Genomic DNA, 18,775 nt, shown 5'->3' with positions numbered 1-18,775 from the left:
TCACTGAGCAATGGTAAATGTTACTGCACCTTTAGTGTCATTCAGTCCAAAAGGTTCACTCCATCACACAAGAAGTTTGAGACAAGTGTTGGAGCATCAGTGGTGATCAGCGTACAACCACAGTCTCTCAACACTGAGAGATTAGAGGCCAATATCGCTAGACATATCAATGGGCGACATTTCAAAACGTGCACACATACATGCACATTGCTTTCAAATAAATACATTCAGAAATAAGAACGCTTGCATCTCTTCTCAATAGCCAGTCTCACAGAATATCCATGACTGCATGAAGGACACTATAAGCAATCAGGACGGAGTAAAGAACAGACCCAAATTCCAGACAGGAATGGAAAAGTACTGGTATAGAGGATGAAGGATGTTCGGAAATGACCTGGAAACTAGCTCTAGTATATCAACCAGTCAAAGTGGTGATAATTTAAGAGAGGAAATAATTGAGAGAATTCAAAGTTGTGGCAGCGTTTGACATCACATAGAAATAAATATATCATTATTAGTGCAAGTAAGTGTTGAGGAACACTCAGGGTGACAAGTTAAACGATAGCTGATGCTTTCCATTACTGATAAGACGCTTAACAGTCATAACAAATTATTTGGTCAGAACAAACAGTTTATAGCATTTCTCAAATCTCCCTTAACATGGCTTTTAGCTTATAAAATATGGTTTAACTAATAAAATGGTGGTTTAAATGAAAGTGGCACAGCTTTTGTTGTGCTGTTGCCTGAAGGGCAACAAAACATATCATTAACATCTAAAAGAAAAGAGCAGTATGACTGAGTTATTGCATAGGTGTTGGGAGACACAAACTAGGTGCTTCCTTTCTTCTTTTCTTTTTTCTTTTTTAAGGGGCCGTTTATGTGACACTAAAAACTAAAAACAGGTTTCAAAATGCACGTTTTTGAAAACTGTGACGTCATGCAACATGTTCAGTCTTTAGGCGCGTAGTGTTTCTTTACAAAGTGACATCGCCAACTACTGGCCTGGCATGAATAATACAACGTTTTTAGCAGTGTTAACGGATCCATGAGAACGGAGATCGTTTTGACAATGGTGTCTCTATGTGAAAAATGCAACAACAAAAAAAACCCTTTCCTTTCTAGTAGATTGTTGTCATGTAAACGTACCCTAATTTTGCATTACTTGAATGGCTGGAATAAATGCCGTAAAGAATGTCAGTAAGTTTCAAAGAGGGAAATGTGTGTGACTGAAATTTAATTAAATTTGCACACGTTCCGCTATATTTTTGTTAAGGGAAACAGATCATAAATGATGTTTTTTAAGATGTTTTAAAATGTTATCAGCCTTAATCATTTAATGAATCAACCAATTTTTTATTTGTCTGTTATTTGGAGAAATGTAAGTTATAAAGATACGACTTTTATTAAAATATTGTTAAAATTATGTATTCATTTTTCTAGGCTTTTTGTTAAGTGAAAATACAAGCCTTAAATACCTTTTAATTTACAGTAGAGAAATAAAACAGTAAATGGATTCTCACAGAAGCTCCTCCATGACACAATCAAAATTTGATTTTATATTTTACTTAAAATTAAAGTATTTAAATAGAATATTTTTATTTTGTTGATGTATTATTATGGTGTTTATCAGTATATTTTAAAGGACAACAGATTGCTATATTAACATCAAAGGTTTTTTTACATTTACCACTATTTTTTTTCCTTCTGTACAGCCATTTGTGGACCAGATTTACATGCAAAATTTGCATGTAATTTAGTCCCTAAATTACATGCAAAAACAAAATGTGTCCAGCAGGTTGCCTTTTCCAGTTCAAGCGGGTGGTTTTGGGTCAGATTCCAAAATGCTGCAATCCAAAAGTCTAGCTAAACTAGATTAGATAGAAAGTCTGAACCATACTGACAGTGACAAGAGAGGTGTGGGGTATGGGTGTGGTTCTCTGCGTTTCACAAAGTTTTCACTTTCATTCGTTTCAGTTTCTATTGTCATACTCTCTCTCTAGGTCAAAATCTCAGTACTAAAATAAGGTCATTTTTACAGCTCCATCAGTAAGAATCTCTCTCTCTGTCTCTCTCTCTCTCCAGTCAAATGAACACAGATGGGGTTGGCTTGGTGTTTGCGGCTCCCCCCTGCCCTGCAGCGCTCGGCACTTGCCAGAGAAGCGTGAAAGCACTCCAACACTTTATTAACAACAAAGGACTTGCAAAAGAGCACACAGTATTGGAGGAGCTCCCTTTCTAATGTATCCAAAGACACAGTGAGAATGAAATTACACAAAAACACAGGTTGGTGATTAAGAAGAGGCTTTTTATGAGAAACGAGCCACAAGCTTGTATAGGTTTGGAATGAGTCCCTGAGTTATAACTTTTATAGCCACAAAAAAATTGCAGTGGTAAACATCATCATAGGGGTTAAACGTTGGCTAGATGTTACGTAACCTTCGATTTGGGTTGGGGGGGGGGGGGGGGGGTATTTGGCAGCTGCTATGACATCATTCTCACCAGCCTATCAGATGACAGCAGGTTGTGTAATCACACATCAGGTCTATTTCAGAGAGCCTGAGTGGCATGTGTTCATAATTAAGCAGAAAACACACATCCCTGTCATGCTGATGGAATGGTTTACACAGTCACCACCGCCAACTGCTGCTTCAGTCTCTCTCCTGATTGGACGACGTGTGTAATTCCAAGCACATGCAAGCCTCTGTATTGTCGTTCAGAAGAATGTGGAGAATGACAATAACGAGAATATGGATCAACATCCTGGATCAAATTGACGGTCCTGGATGACGACCAAGGATAATAAGGCATGTAAGCTGTGTTGAGCCCTGCGGATTTGATTTAATGTGGTTAAAATTTTACTAAATCACCAAAAGTCACAACAATTGAATAAAAAAGTTTCTTATTCAGCCTGACTCTCATCTCTTCTGTCAAAATATGAAACTTCTTCCACCAGATCGTGCCAGAGGTTAATATAAAACAACCTTGCAGCTTTGCTCTATTTGGGTCTTTTTCAAAGTTCCCCTGAAAGCTCCACGTGGGTGCCAAACTTCCTCACACTTCACACCCGGGTGAGTGATCTCCATCAGTATCACCGCTTGCTTAAGAATATAAACTTTTAATATATTTTTTAAACTTTTACAAATATTTTAGTATATAGAATAATATTAAACATAATTTAAACAACAGCACATTGAATTTTTTTTTTTCTCATTGCTCTTTGATTTCAGTAGTTTTGCTGACATTTTCAAGCACTCACATAAGCTTGATTTATGGATTGGATTAATTTTACTTCACTCCTACATCTGCTACTGTGGTAACATTTTGACTTTAAATATGAGAAGTATGGGGTTCTCATCTGTCCTAATGTATCCACCTTATTTTTCAAAGCGGAAGTAATGTGTTGTTTGTGAATGTGCGAGACTTCCGATTTATTAGCCACTATAGGGAAATAAGGAGAAGCATATATCAAAGTGCAATAAACTGTAAAACTGTTTACTCTACAAACCAGCGTGTTTATAATTAAGACAATAAATTAAAATAATATGGCATACCAGTTTGCAATATCAAGCAGCATAACAAGCTGTTTTGTACAGCTAAAATAATTGGAAGCGAATGACACCGTAAATCAGACACTCTCAAATAACAAATGGCTGCATCCGCGCCTACATGAAAAATAAGGTGGATAACGCAGCCTATGTCTCTTCACAATTCATAACTTTTACTCAAAAAGTCAAAAGGTCAGAGTGTGCATCTGAAGGGCTGTCAGTACGGTAGAGTGGGAGTATTGTTTCCATACTTTTGGGACAGTACCCCTGATGCCTGCCTTGATGACTAACCCACTGACTAACTGAAGGAAAAACTGAGTGCTAGCAATACAATAAAGCCTATATTTCATTTACACAACACAAAAACAAGCCAACAGAATTCCCCAAGTGTTAAAGGAGCAATTGTCTGTTCTCTCAAAAACGTCAAAAAGCACCATAAAAGCAGTTCAAACATCTTAGGTTTGTATTCTAGTTTGTAAATATTCAGGATATAACGTTTTTTGATTAACTGAAACTCTCTCTTTGATGAACTCTTTCTCTCACACACATACGCAACAGCATATGCTCAGAATCGTCTGCTAAACATCTCCTCACACGTTCTCTCTTATTGAGACCAAACCCAGTTACACACCATATGAAACATGCTGCCTTTGGTTTCCTGGGGTATGCTTGTTAATGGCACTGCACTGGGGGATATTTAAAGAACTGCTATCTAAATAAAGCCTGGCTGGGCTAAATTTAAAAACACAGTGCGCGTAGTCCAAGCTTAACACAGAAGATAAATGTTGAAAAGTAAATGTAGGTTTTCGGTCTCTCCCGTTCTATTCACAGGCTCTGTAATTACATACTTTATGGACAGGCTGGGCTGTAATTTAGAGCAGTCGTTTCTGTACACGGAGAATACAAAGATTAATGCACTTAAAAAGTCAATGACAACGCAAAGACATGTTCCATCGAAAACTTGGAAATGAGACAGGAGTAGGAAATGTGACAAGCCAGATTTGGACTGTGTTACCCAAATAAGCACCATGGATCACAGTGTTGGAGTGCAAGTGCTAACCACAAACTTCAATCTGATTCTCACAATATCACAAATAAGGCTCAAGCCACATAGCTAAATTTGAAACAATACATGTAATTGCTTTATCCTTGGCTACTTTTGATAATGGGAAATGAGAAACACTCGAACTGTGACACTGTGCATAAACGTTTAGCGCAGTGGTTCCCAAACTGGGGTACATGAGGTGACAGAGGGGGTACGCAAACAAAATGCTGACATTGCAAATGTGACATTGATTTTATACAATAGTTCACTATACAAAAGTAAAGTACATTCTAAACACTGTATTGGTCGCTCTATTTTGCAACGAAATAAAACTTAAAACGAAGGCAAAAACATACAATATGAGAAGCACCTTGAGAAACACCATGAGAGAGAGTTGGACATTTTGAAAGTTAAACATGTGGATCCGCGTATCTTTATAAATATTGGTCCATCCATGTGGTAAGACTCGGCTGACGTAGACTGAGGTGGTAAAACATCTGCATAGGAGCTGTGCGTGGTGAGGAGAAACCCAGTGAGGTGCTCAGGGGGTCAGCCAGTTGATGGACGTCCTCCGGATCTCTGGAAAAAGCTAGGAAATGGTTGAAGTCTCTGTGGAACGCTAAAACCTGGATCCAGTCAAGGCTAAATATGCAGTGGAACGTGCTCAGGTGATCATGTGGGGACATTTTAAGAGCTTAATGGTATTTCTATCATAATTTTGATGAAAACACAAGCTTGGAGGATTTGTTCACTGTAAATCATATGAGAGTGGTCTAAAAATATAATGGTAAGAGTAACAAGGCAAGGCAGAACTTACAGTTTAAAGGTTCTGTTTTCAGGCATTCAGAGCAAAAGAGTGGCAGAGGGAAAGAAAGAGAAAGATATGGAGAGGGAGAAAAGGAGGAGGCCACACAATCCGCAGGCGTTAGCTACAACAGGATCGCTTTAGCCAGACCATCTGCTATAGATTATAACAATTCATCTGAGAAAGCGTGAGAGAGGGAGAGGAAATAAAGACAGAGGGGACGTCAGACCAACTGAAAGACACATTCAGTGAAAGACTGGAGAAATGAAGGAGAAGAAGAAGAGAGGGAGAATGAGTGATTGAGCCAATGTAGGTGAGTGAGTGAATGAATGAATCAATGAGTGGTTGAGTGAGCCAATGATTGAATAAGTAGGTGAACGAATGAGGGGCAGAATAAATCAGTCAAGTGAGTGAATGGGTGATTGGGTGAATCAGTCAAGTGAGTGAATGAGTCAGTCAAGTGAGTGATTGAGTGAATCAGTCAAGTGAGTGAATGAGTGGTTGAATGATTTAGGCAGCGAGTGAATGAGTGGCTGAATTAATCAGTTAGCGAGTGAATGAGTGATTGAATGAATCAGTTAGCGAGTGAATGAGTGATTGAATGAATCAGTCAGTAAGTAAATGAGTGATTGAATGAATCAGTCAGTAAGTAAATGAGTGATTGAATGAATCAGTCAGCAAGTAAATGAGTGGTTGAATGAATCAGTCAGCGAGTGAATGAGTGAGGGATTGAATTAATCAGTCAGCAAGTGAATGAGTGATTGAATTAATCAGTCAGCGAGTGAATGAGTGGCTGAATGAATCAGTCAGCGAGTGAATTAGTGGCTGAATGAATCAGTCAGCGAGTGAATTAGTGGCTGAATGAATCAGTCAACGAGTGAATTAGTGGCTGAATGAATCAGTCAGCGAGTGAATGAGTGGCTGAATGAATCAGTCAGCGAGTGAATGAGTGGCTGAATGAATCAGTCAGCAAGTGAATGAGTGGCTGAATGAATCAGTCAGCGAGTGAATTAGTGGCTGAATGAATCAGTCAGTGAGTGAATGAGTGATCGAATGAATCAGTCAGTGAGTGAATGAGTGATTGAATGAATCAGTCAGCAAGTGAATGAGTGGTTGAATTAATCAGTCAGCGAGTGATTGAGTGGTTGAATTAATCAGTCAGCGAGTGAATGAGTGGCTGAATGAATCAGTCAGCGAGTGAATTAGTGGCTGAATGAATCAGTCAGTGAGTGAATGAGTGGCTGAATGAATCAGTCAGCGAGTGAATGAGTGGCTGAATGAATCAGTCAGCGAGTGAATGAGTGGCTGAATGAATCAGTCAGCGAGTGAATTAGTGGCTGAATGAATCAGTCAGCGAGTGAATTAGTGGCTGAATGAATCAGTCAACGAGTGAATTAGTGGCTGAATGAATCAGTCAGCGAGTGAATGAGTGGCTGAATGAATCAGTCAGCGAGTGAATGAGTGGCTGAATGAATCAGTCAGCAAGTGAATGAGTGGCTGAATGAATCAGTCAGCGAGTGAATTAGTGGCTGAATGAATCAGTCAGTGAGCGAATGAGTGATCGAATGAATCAGTCAGCGAGTGAATGAGTGGCTGAATGAATCAGTCAGCGAGTGAATTAGTGGCTGAATGAATCAGTCAGTGAGTGAATGAGTGGCTGAATGAATCAGTCAGCGAGTGAATTAGTGGCTTAATGAATCAGTCAGTGAGTGAATGAGTGACTGAATGAATCAGTCAGTGAGTAATCTGTGTGGTCTAATCATCTCATCTGTGTGGCTGAATGAACCAGTCAGCGAGTGAATAAGTGATTGAATGAATCTGTCAGTGAGTGAATGAGTGGTTGAATGAATCAGTCAGTGAGTAAATAAACTGGTTGAATGAATCAGTCAGCGAGTGAATGTGTGAGTGAGAGTGCTAGTCCATGCCAGGGCCAGTCACGTTTCCATTGTCACTACAGGGGTTTGATTGTGCCTGTTCAGGGCTTCCTCAGGGCCAATGGCCAGGGGTTTTTGGCCCGCCGAATACATCATAATTGTGTTTATTTGGTTTCATATTTCATATTAACTCTCATTGACAAGATTTTCCGTCATTTATAACACAACGCTTCCCTGTCATTGACAAGTTTTTCCAGCAATCCATGTTTTCACTGTTATATGGTAGGGGGAGCAATCACACATCTTCTGAAATGGAATCTCTAGATCCAAAAACAAGCATTTTCTCAGCTTTTTGGTCAAAATGTTCCTTTTTCATGAAACTTTCCCATATTTAAGTGTTGATAAAAATATGAATTAAGCTACAATAAAATGTAGATTTTTGTATGTGTTTGTTGTAAAAGCAGAGGCTCTGTTCTTTCTTTTGATATATTTAAGGTTCAGATATTCATGCAACAAAAAATATTTTCAAAATTCTGGTGAAAATGATACAAAAAAATTGTGCCGCTGGCTGGCAACTTAAAAAAAAAAAAAGCTGGTGGGGAAAGAGTTAATATGTCTACCTAGGAGTTAATGTCTAATATCTCTTCCCTGAGCCTCTGTTTATACGTTTCTCAAAAATGACATCATAACTTTCTTTTAGAGAGCTCCTCTGTTGCTCTGGCTGAAAGGATAACAACATAGTGAGACGGGAGAGATTGCTCAAACCTCATCAGATCTTACAATTTAGTGAAAAACTAATGGAAGTTATCATTCCTTGTGTGAATTTATCAGCATTTTTCTAAATGCGCACACTTCTGGACTAAAAGCACTAATAGAATTATGCAGTCCTGTGAGGGCAAAGAAACGGGTGAAGATGCGAATGATTAAGTATGTGTCATGCGTGTCCCAGTCTGATTAGAAAGTTTCCCCTTTCTAGTGAATTGGTGGTGTGACATTATTATTCCAGGGAGGTATGGCAAAGGCGAGTTTTAGGGTAACGCTGCGGGGCTTCTAGCCCGACTGTGGAAACACCGCTTGATTTTGACCTTGTGGCTCGAGGTCCGAGGCTATTGGCCCCGTCCGGCCTGTTGATAGCCATGGATCACACTGCCCCGACAGTGGCTAATGACAGGTTGAGAAGAGTGATTAGTTAGTAATGAATAAATTAGTGTGTGAGCGAGTGACCTACTGAGTGTTTGGGTGAGCGAGAGAGTGAGTGAGCAGGCGTTTAAAGTGAGTGAGTTCAGACAGGAACTGGGTGTGTGCGAGTTATAAAAGCATCTGGCAGTGAGCACTACTCATTATTGTAACTTTAAAAACCCCAACTGTACTAAGTAGACAACAAAAGTCCCCAGTCATACATCAAAATGCATGTCAGACTTGGTGAGATTTTTTATAAGTTGTAATGCCATTAGGGTTGTGTGAATCTGTAATTAAATCTGAACCACAGCGGAAATACCTCCTTGACCAAAACTGCTTGTGGTTCAGTAATTCACCAAAAACATCTTTACTGGACACACAACCACATTCACATGAACGCAAACAAAAACACACAGCACAATGGGATGATTACAGTAATCCAGTCCAGGCTACTTCATATACACATCGGATTCGGAGGTGCACCGTATTAAGATGAATAAACAGCCTCTAGTAATGTCTTTGATTAACGTAAACATACAAGTGCAAGTACAAGCTTGCACACAGCGCAACAGACGTGCGCTCATGCTCAGTATGCGTGGCGTCTCTGTTTTGTGTCCGCTCCGCTGAAACTTTATTAGATTGTAAAGGCAGCGAAAGCTTGTCAGAAATCTTTTTTTAATCCTTGTGATTTCGACACTGAGCATCGCCAGCATTCCTCATGAAATCACTCTTTCCATTTGTTCACCTCGTGCCATGTGATCCAGAAGTGAGAGATGGGACAGGTGAAGAGAAGAGAGGGAAGAAAAGGAGAAGTAAAAGATGAGGTAATTAGATGATTGCTGCTTATAATTGCTCAATTGTCGCTTAGGTTGCTTGTCTGTGTAGTTTAGGGATGGGACAGGATGTTTGACTAGTCAGCCAACAATGCAGTGCTTTAGTGGGTGGAAAAATACACTGAGAAACTCTTTTGTGGAAACTAGCATCTTTAAATCACCACAGCAACAAAATGTTAAAGCTAAAAACAACAAACGAACAAAAACAACAACAACTAATTGACAAGTTGGTTGTTAAACAATTAGAAGAGTTATTTGACCCTTTGCTACAGCCATCAAAGCACCTGTTCAAATCCACCACCTTAAATAATAAAGACAATTATTGAAATATTGACAGCATTAAAGGAGAACTCCGGTCAATTTTAACATTGAGCTCATTTTTTTGTACATTTGGAGTGCTGTCAATACAGAGAACAACGACAAAAATCGGTGTTGCCTACACCGAGTTATTCTATTTTTAAAATTTGCACCGTTAACTTCAATGGGGCAAGTACTAAACCTGCTTTTAGCCTCTTAACATCCTTGATGTGTCATTACAAGTGCACAGAAAATGTGAGTGATTCCTTCTGAGTGAACACGAGTGAATCTGACTGCAGTAGATGTGAAAGATATGTATAAAAATGATGTTATTTAAGCCAGCGCAAATACCTGTGTTTACATCCTGTTTTCGGTTGAAGTCCAAAGTAGTCGATTGCCGAGTTCACGCGCATAGGTTTAGTTACCTATGATCACGCACGTGAACTCGGCAATCTACTTGCCCCATTGAAGTCAACAGGGTGCAAATTTTAAAAATAGAATAACTCGGTGTAGGCAACACCGATTTTTGTCGTTGTTCTCTGTATTGACATCACTCCAAATGTACAAAAAAATGAGCTCAATGTTAAAATTGACCGGAGTTCTCCTTTAATGGCTGTATTTAGTGTTCATACTATCGTTCAAGACTTTGGGGAAAGAAAGAAAATATTTTATGCAACAAGGATAAATTAAAGTGATCAAAAGTGACAGTAGAGACTTACACAGTTACAAAAAAAGGAATTCTTTCTATTCATCAAAGAATATTTATAAAAAAAAATGTGTATCACTGTTTCCACAAAAATGTTAAGCACCACAACTATTTCAACATTGATTCATAATAAGAAATGTTCTTGAGCAACAGATCAGCATATTAGAGTGATTTCTGAAGGATCATGTGACACTGAAGACTGGAGTAATGATGCTGGAAATTCAGCTTTATCGTCACAGGAATAAATTACATTTTAAAATATAATAAAATAGAAATCAGTTATTTTAAATTGTAATTATAAATGCCCTGTATTTTGCTCAAACAAATGCAGCCTTGGTGAGGTATAAGAGACATCTTAAAAAAAGTTTTTCCAAAACTTTTGAAAGGTAGTATATATTTTGCAAAGAAATGCTCCTGAACGTGAACATGATCCTAAATTAGCCTAATTTAATTATAAAGGATAGTTGACTAGATTTAGAAAATATGAATCTTTGCAAATCAACACAAGTCTTGCTCTGATCACAGGGGAAATGCACCATGAGAACCACTGATATCATCCAGCAAATAATTTCTTCACAAATATTCAACATTTGTTTAAATCATTCTACCTAAAAAGCCAGTGGCCAAAAACACAAAACTAACCATTATCTTAAAAACAGTCTTATCACAGTGATCCATCACTGACACTGACAGAATATTGATCTAGTGATTCAGCTCACACATTACTCATGAAACACTGCCTCTGTTCTGGACAGTCCTACACACAGGAAGCCAGTGTCCCAAGATTAATTAGAGTCATTTAAACTATGACCTAAGGAAATTAAAATGTCTGGTGTCAATTGTGTAGTGGGGAATTCATACTAGTCATTGTAATTTCTGAACGATTACTGCTCAGTTTTAAGGAAGCTGTGGATATATTTTGATTGGACCCAGCAAAAACATTTGCATCTGTGTTTGAGTAGTGTTTCTGGCTTTACTCCTTTAGCAGGTTCCTTTCATTTAGCAATTAGCATAATGGTCTTTGTACAAAGACGCACACATTTCCATCAACAAACATCACTGAAATAATCATCTCTCACAAAACCATAAAAAGCCAGCAAAACAAACGTTTGTCTCTATAGTTACATGCATGCCAGCATGGTTTTGATTTGGAAAGCATTGAAAAAGCTTTAAAAAGAACAATGAAAAAAGAAACGACCGCTCAGTAAAATAGGTTTAAATGTTTTTCTTTGATGTGATTGCACTGTATATGAGCTTATTTATTTATTGAAAAGGTTTAGCAGATCTTATGTAATGGTAAAGAGCACAGTGAGCTGTAAAATGTGGGTTAGTTGATGGATATTGTGTGTAACGTGGTGTGTGAAATCCAATGCTACGGTGAACTCCTCACTGTTTTTTTTTTTTCGTTTTTTTTAACAGCAAATATCCTCCCAAAACATGCTGTATTGGTTAACTTGTCTACATGCCATCTGTATTCATTTTTGATGGGTTTCCCATGGAAATTTGGCTGACAGATGCATCCTCGACTGAGTCGTACCATCTGCGCACACAGGCCAAATAAGCTCCTTGTTAAACCAAATCATCTTTCCCTTCTCAAAAGACCTCAAGGCTTATGGTTCCAGCGTTCGGAACCACTTTTCTTTTGGCAAAATACTCTCGCTGTTTCAGAACTGAAAAAAAGAGTGCAGAGGATGATGCAAACCGAAATGGATTTCCATGGTTAGTCCTGACAAGTCTGAACTCTGGGGTTCTTGTGTAACAGCTCACCAAAAGACAAAACCACAAACACAGCAGCAAAAAAAAAAGGTCTTTGAAAGTTTTCCTGCAACATATCAAGTATAATTTTTGTACCGTTTAAGAAACATAAAGGAATGATTCTGGTTAGACAAAAGTCTCAGTAGAAATCTATGTATCAAACAGACCACAAATGTTAAGAATAGGCTGTCACAAGCATCCTTCTCTCATCAGGAACTTTACTTTCTACCAGCGGCTCAGTGCTGAATCTGCCAGCCCAGTCTGGGTCATAAATATTAATTTATGTTAATTGCATTCAATCTAACCTGATGTGCAGAAAGCCAGATGTTGGTTGATGAACGTGAGCACATTAGTTTAGAATGAGAATAAATGAAACGGTTGGTAGAACTTTCTGCTTGATCTTAAAGTTGTCGTTGTACATCATTTTTTCTTGTCACATTAGTCAAGCAAAATAAACTTGATAAAAAGCAAATGCTCACAAGCACCCACACTCCTGAATGAACATAAAAATGAACAAAATGGATTGGATTGACGTTCTCCTACCAGCTGATGCGTGAGGACGATCCGGATGAGCGGCTCATTGGACAGGTTGAGTGACAGGACAGGAGATGGTTCCACCTTCAGAGAAATAAGATGACTGGCCATCTGGATCTTATAATCTCTAAAATCCACCGCCTCATTTATCCTGCAGAGATGGACAGTCAGTTATTGGCCATGCTTGAATTACTGTTAACATTCCAGAATGAGCAATGCAAATTATGCTAATGCAACATTGTACAAAGTGAACATGTGCAGTGTTTGCTTTAAGGAGATATTTCTACCTGATTCTACCCATAAATTCTAATTGTGTTGTTGTAACCTAATTCAATCAGGTTTATTTAACATAAAACAAGGGAATGCTGTTTTAACTTAATTGAGTGACATTGAACATACAAATTCCAATAAAACTCAGGACGGACACATTCTACACATGCGCGCCTGCTCCTTGCTGATCGGTGAATTTTGTGAAAATTGTGATTTGGGGTTATTGAATACATTATGTTGCATCAAAGTGAAAATCACAATTGACAGCGCTACTCTTCAGCACAATGGTAACCACAACATTCAATAACAGAAACTCCTCTAAATGTCCAACATAACTGAACATTAAACATAAACTACCAAAATCTTTCCCTTTACTGAAAAACACATAAAATAACCCTTAATCCCTAAATTTACTCTACTAATGCACTCCCTTGCAAAGCATGGTGGGAACTATACAGATTCACTGCCCAGGGCTGCGTTTCCCAAAAGCATCGTAAACCTAAGTAGATTGTAGAGCCATTGCCACAATGGTCTCTATGATCAACTTAGCTCACGATGCTCTTGGGACATTTTAGACACAGTACTGTCAGTTATATTATCTGTTTTTGCCCTGGCAAAAAAAATTGTTCCAAACAAATCCACAGAAGAAACAATCCTTATGTGTTTCCGGGCAACAGTATTGCCGTTTGTTTAGTTTCTTAATGAATATGTACATGCAAATGTGGTACGTCTGGATTACATTCGTACTATATAGAACTTACTTTTTTTAACGGTTGCAATGTAAGTACTTATTCAAAAGAAGTACCTACTTAGAGAGCGTGCGATTTTGGAAGCAGCCTCAGTGTTTTTAAATTAATTAGTTGAATGAATGATTCAACGACTCACTCACTTGCTTTTTTGCTGAGGGAATCAGTGTTTTGGAATTAATGGGATGAATGAAAAATTACACTTGTCGCCACCTACAGGTGTAAAGTTGCAGTCACATTTCAGTGAAATTTCACAGGCAAAATTTTTTTTTTTTTTCATCTTTATAATTGTTTTTTTTTTTTTTTCAATTTATGAGTAAAATATGGTCTGTGGTAAATATAACCATAACTTGATGATACTTGGACGTTTTGCTATACAAAGCAAATTACAAAGCGAATTTTGAAGTTGTTATGCTTATTTTTTTTTTTTTGAAGTATAGTTCTAATAAGAAACTAGATAATAATAACATTTGGGGTGTGTTTACGTTGTAGAGTAAAATGTCCAAGCAAAATGGTGTAGAGCAAAATGTCCAAGTATCGTCTTGTTATGTTTACCACAGACCATATTTTACTCATAAACTGAAAAACCCCATTATAAAAGCCCATAGGAGAACCTTGAGGAAACCACTGATGAATTAGTCTTCCAGGTTTTTATGTCATGGCTGCAGTACTCTATTGTCAATAGTGAAACGATGTACGATGAAACACTACTCACACATAGAAGTCACTTTCAAACCAAGCATATTTCTGTTGGTCTGCACAGCAAATTTGCATGACCAACTTGAACATGAGCAAAATATGCAAGGGGAACTTATACGTCTTTCCGCAAAACTCTAAATATTGGATTTTGATTGAATTGACTGGATTTTGCCCACACAATTTTGCAGAGCATTGGTAAATGTGAGCGCACCTTAACAATGTAACCCACCATTAATGCACAGACTGACAGTCTGTCTGGAATGATGTATAATCCATAGCAAATATTCTCATATATAGTTAGATGGTAATGATAATATACCCCGAATAATCTCTCTTTTGCCCAGTGGAGTTACATAAAAAGATTTACTAAAATAAATAAATGAAGTTAAGTACTGATCACGGCTGTGTTAAGATGAGAAGAGAGTGTTATCAGTCGACTTAATGACTGGGAGTATCAGACAGAAGCCCAGATGAGAGAGAACCACAGTGATAAAGCCATGCTCACAAGAACACAATGTACAACAGGAACACACACACACACACACACACACACACACACACACACACACACACACACACACACACACACACACACACACACACACACACACACACACACACACACACACACACACACACACACACACACTTCACCTTGTTTGTAGAGGGCTGATTTTTTTGTAGTAGTTGTGCATTTTGTGGTAGAAAAGTCCCACGATCGTGGTCTGAGCTGCAGGGGGAAACAGACACAACTATTACCATTCGATCACACATATGTATGTGTGTTTTGAAGAATGTGTTGGGCTGCCGTTGAAATGCATAGAGAGGATAGACTCATTATCACAGACACTGCATGTGCTCCTCTCAGTACAGCTCTAATGGGAAAGATGTGTGTTCACACACACACGGGAAGAGTGTGATTGAGGGTCCACCACGTGTGTGAGGGGGAAATATGTTACACTATACTTCAAAAAATCTTTTGGCCATTAAAAAATATTCCCTTCGAGTTTGAAAACTAGTATATCACAATTTGACAGCAGAATTTGTATAAATAACCTTGTAAAATAATGTTGATAACTGTTGTAGACCATTGGATGTGGCAGTATCATTTCACCAGGGTCTGAATTAGGGCTGCACAATTAACTGAATAAATAATCTACATTAAGATGAGTGTTGCTGTGATTAATCATGGAAAGTATCATTTACAGTATTACATTAAAGTATTCTCCAAATTCTAACAACATGATTTTTTGCAGGGGTTGAGCACAGCGACCAATCAGAGGCATTTAAATGAGTCTAGGCCAATCATTAACAACAACCAGTTTGAAGCAAACTAACTCACAGATGCATGTTTTATTTCTGTTCACGGTGGCGCATGAGTTTTTGTAAATGTCTTGATTAAGCGATGTCTAAAAAAAGCAATAAAATGATTCAGCAACTCAGTTCTCAGCTTATATTGGATGGCCTACATAAAAAAATTGGGCAAGCAGCTACTCTGGACAACATAAATATTGAATATGTACAGTATGTTGTATATTTCTATTTCATTCTGTATTATTTAATGTTAATTACTGTTGATATTACTGTGAAACATGCTTTTACAACTTATTAGTGCTTTTACAGGTGTTAATGGACCAAACAAGCAATATCACTGTGTCCCAACTAACTCCTCTGAGTTGGGCTTCAGATGAGCTTTGGGCCAATAACCTCACAAACCAAGGGGCAAAATCTCTCTACAAATGTTTTTATTAAGACTAAAAGAAACTTGGCCCAGCGGGAATACACGGCGATTCAATGCGCTCCTTCTCTTGCTGTCTTTAATTGGCGTATAAAAGTTCTGCTTGGTTCTGTTAATGAAGTGTACCATATGTCCGGCTTCACCGGAGAAGCAGTTCAATGGCACGCTAATGCCAGTGCTAGCGTTTATGTGCCATTTCTGATAATAGAGCTTTAATAGTTTATTAAAACTGTTTATAATGAACAGAGCGGGGCTCAGGTTCAGCACTGTGCCAGAGGAGCTGAGGAGAGCTGACCCCAAAAACGGTGTCAAACAAACAAAACGTTTAATGCCCTCATAATTACAGCCGCCACATGGAAAACATTGCAACACTCACTCTTCAACTATTGCTCGCATTTATACATCACACTGCAATTCTGCTCTAAACTACTCCAAATTATATAACGCTTTCTCCTGGAGGGGCTTGTGTGATTGGCAGGTTTCATTAGAGAGCAGCAGGAAGTCATCAGAGCTGATTGCGTTGTTTATTTGTTGTTTATGGCTGAAGCGGACAGGCAACAAATAAATGTCCTTAATCTTCCTTGTATGAAACAACAATCTGTTCTTTCACTGCAGCCAGAGGCGTATAAAAGCAATGAGATGTGTATGCGCACATTTACTCATAATCAGGGGCTAAATTGGGTAGGAATGATTCAGAATAACCTTCCATTCAAAAAGAAAAAATGATTGGCAGTTTGTTTAGCAATCCATTCCATTTCATACTGTACGTCTATGCTCCCGTCCAGGTTTTGTTTGTTCCATTATGCACATTATGGTTAAAACTGTGGTTTAGAAAGTGGAAAAGCATTAAAGTTTGTTACTTTAAGCACGATTTATCCCATTAGTCCGTGGCGGATCATTGAATAGACAAGCACTGTTCTCTGGAGCGGCACAGGATAAAGCTGCATGATCAGGACAAGGATCACCAGCAGATCTTAGGCTTTGTTAGATGTGCATACTCACACTGCATTGTAAGAGCCTCTCCTGGTACTGAGATGTAACTCTTCCCTTGTGTGGGGAACCGGTAGCTGGGCAGATTGTAGTTCTGAGGGATCTTCATCAGAGAGTAATCTAGATACATTTGAAAAAAAAGGTTGGGTCATTGTTTATAGTGAGTATACTGTTGCTTTGTTACTGCATTAGAAGGTCAAAAGAAGCACAATTTGGTACTAAGTCAGTGAAGCTGAGTACTGACTGTATTCTGTACCTTAATGTGCACCATCTGAAAGGCAGCTGGTTTAACATGCATTTTGTGAGCATGCTCTGTAACAAGCGGCTGGGCTTTTTGGTGCAATTCTTTGTGAGGTATTAATGTAAACACTGTCAACACTGTTTACTTCAATTGTGTATTAGTTCTGTTTGCAATTATGCAATTATGTTACAAAAATGTTACTTATTTTGATTTCAGACTGTTCATGTCTTGAATAATTATCTGATTAACCTGAAGCAATTTTTACTTACTACTATTTATATAAAGAAAAACTTCTTCAAAACTAATAAAAAATGGTTAAATTGATAAAAAGTGGCAGTAAAGATATTTACAATATTACAAAAGATGTATGTATCCAAACAAATATATCAGTTTCCACAAGAGTATTTAATTTGTTACTATTTATTTATAAAAAAAACTTTTAATAATCAAAAATGTATTCATAACATTTTGTAATGCTGAATATATATTAAGCAGCATAACTGTTTTTAACATTGATAATAGTAAGAAATCATTCCAATTTTTTTATCAACTAAATGAACCCCATATAAGAGACTTCTTTCAAAAATATAAAAAAATATTGTCGTCTCCAAAATTCGGAACCATAGTGTTATTTAAAATAAAGGTTAAATAGCACATTCGTTTTTGTGGTGATGTACAAATTGCCACAGAATTGTGATATTTCACTAGTATTGGTAAAGTATAGAGTATTTAAAGTTTGAACCGAGAATATTGCAGGGCGCTGCCCGAATTAAGTTACGGGAAGTCTTTTCTCAACAACATCTCTGTTCTTGGGTGATTCTGTTTCATCTGTGATCTTGTGTTTTTTTATGGTTTATTCACTGAATGAAACAGTGAAGTTCAATAATAGCTCAGGCAACCGGAAAGGTTTTCTCATGTGACCTCTGGTCCTCACACACAGTCTTATCAGAGCAAAGGGAGGATCAGAGACAGAAGAGAAAGTTGACTGTGAAGCCAGGAGTCTCAAAGGGAATGATTCAGAAATGAGACTTCAATGAAACTTGAATCATTTTGAATCTGCACAAAGCAGATTAAACATTTAATTAGACATTAAAGACCTGCACGTTGCACTATTTAAAACCTGAAACTTAAAACTTAAAAACGAAACTTCTTCCAACTGTTTATAATCTATGTTAAATATACATCATGACATTTCAGTCAATTAACTAAGTACATTTTTTTTATTCTTATGAAAGTTTATTATAAAAAAAGTCTGGTTAGGAGAAAGGCCCAAACTGAACAATTCTGCCAAATGTAACATTTCAACACTCCTAAAAAATAGGAAAATATAATCGAAGAAACACAATTTTTTAAAGTCATGTTTCATGCATCAAATTCTTTCATTCGGGCCTGATTTGACGCTCACCCAGTGCTGCTGTGTATTAGGTAGGCATCCCCCTATGAGCATACTTGGACATACTCCACATACTTCAAGCCAGCTATGTATGTAGAGGAAGGGAGGGAGTGAATTTCTAAGAA

At 37.8% G+C, this 18,775-nt stretch overlaps 1 protein-coding gene across 2 annotated transcripts in view; it reads right to left on the bottom strand.

The window, feature by feature from the left end:
- Window positions 1-18,775, bottom strand: part of adgrd1 (adhesion G protein-coupled receptor D1) — a 44,319-nt gene that overhangs the window by 11,246 nt on the left and 14,298 nt on the right. For both annotated transcript variants that reach the window (XM_081349799.1, XM_081349798.1), the window contains 3 exons: window positions 17,029-17,136; window positions 14,943-15,018; window positions 12,583-12,724 (listed from right to left, as the gene is read on the bottom strand). In XM_081349799.1, coding sequence (XP_081205925.1) covers window positions 12,583-12,724; window positions 14,943-15,018; window positions 17,029-17,136 — 326 coding nt within the window. The remainder of the gene's footprint in view (window positions 1-12,582; window positions 12,725-14,942; window positions 15,019-17,028; window positions 17,137-18,775) is intronic.

Source organism: Scardinius erythrophthalmus (assembly GCF_964197995.2).
Source record: "Scardinius erythrophthalmus genome assembly, chromosome: 20".
NCBI classification, from domain to species: domain Eukaryota; kingdom Metazoa; phylum Chordata; class Actinopteri; order Cypriniformes; family Leuciscidae; genus Scardinius; species Scardinius erythrophthalmus.
Note: the sequence above shows the minus strand (reverse complement) of the source record. Positions and strands in the feature narration are given on the sequence as shown.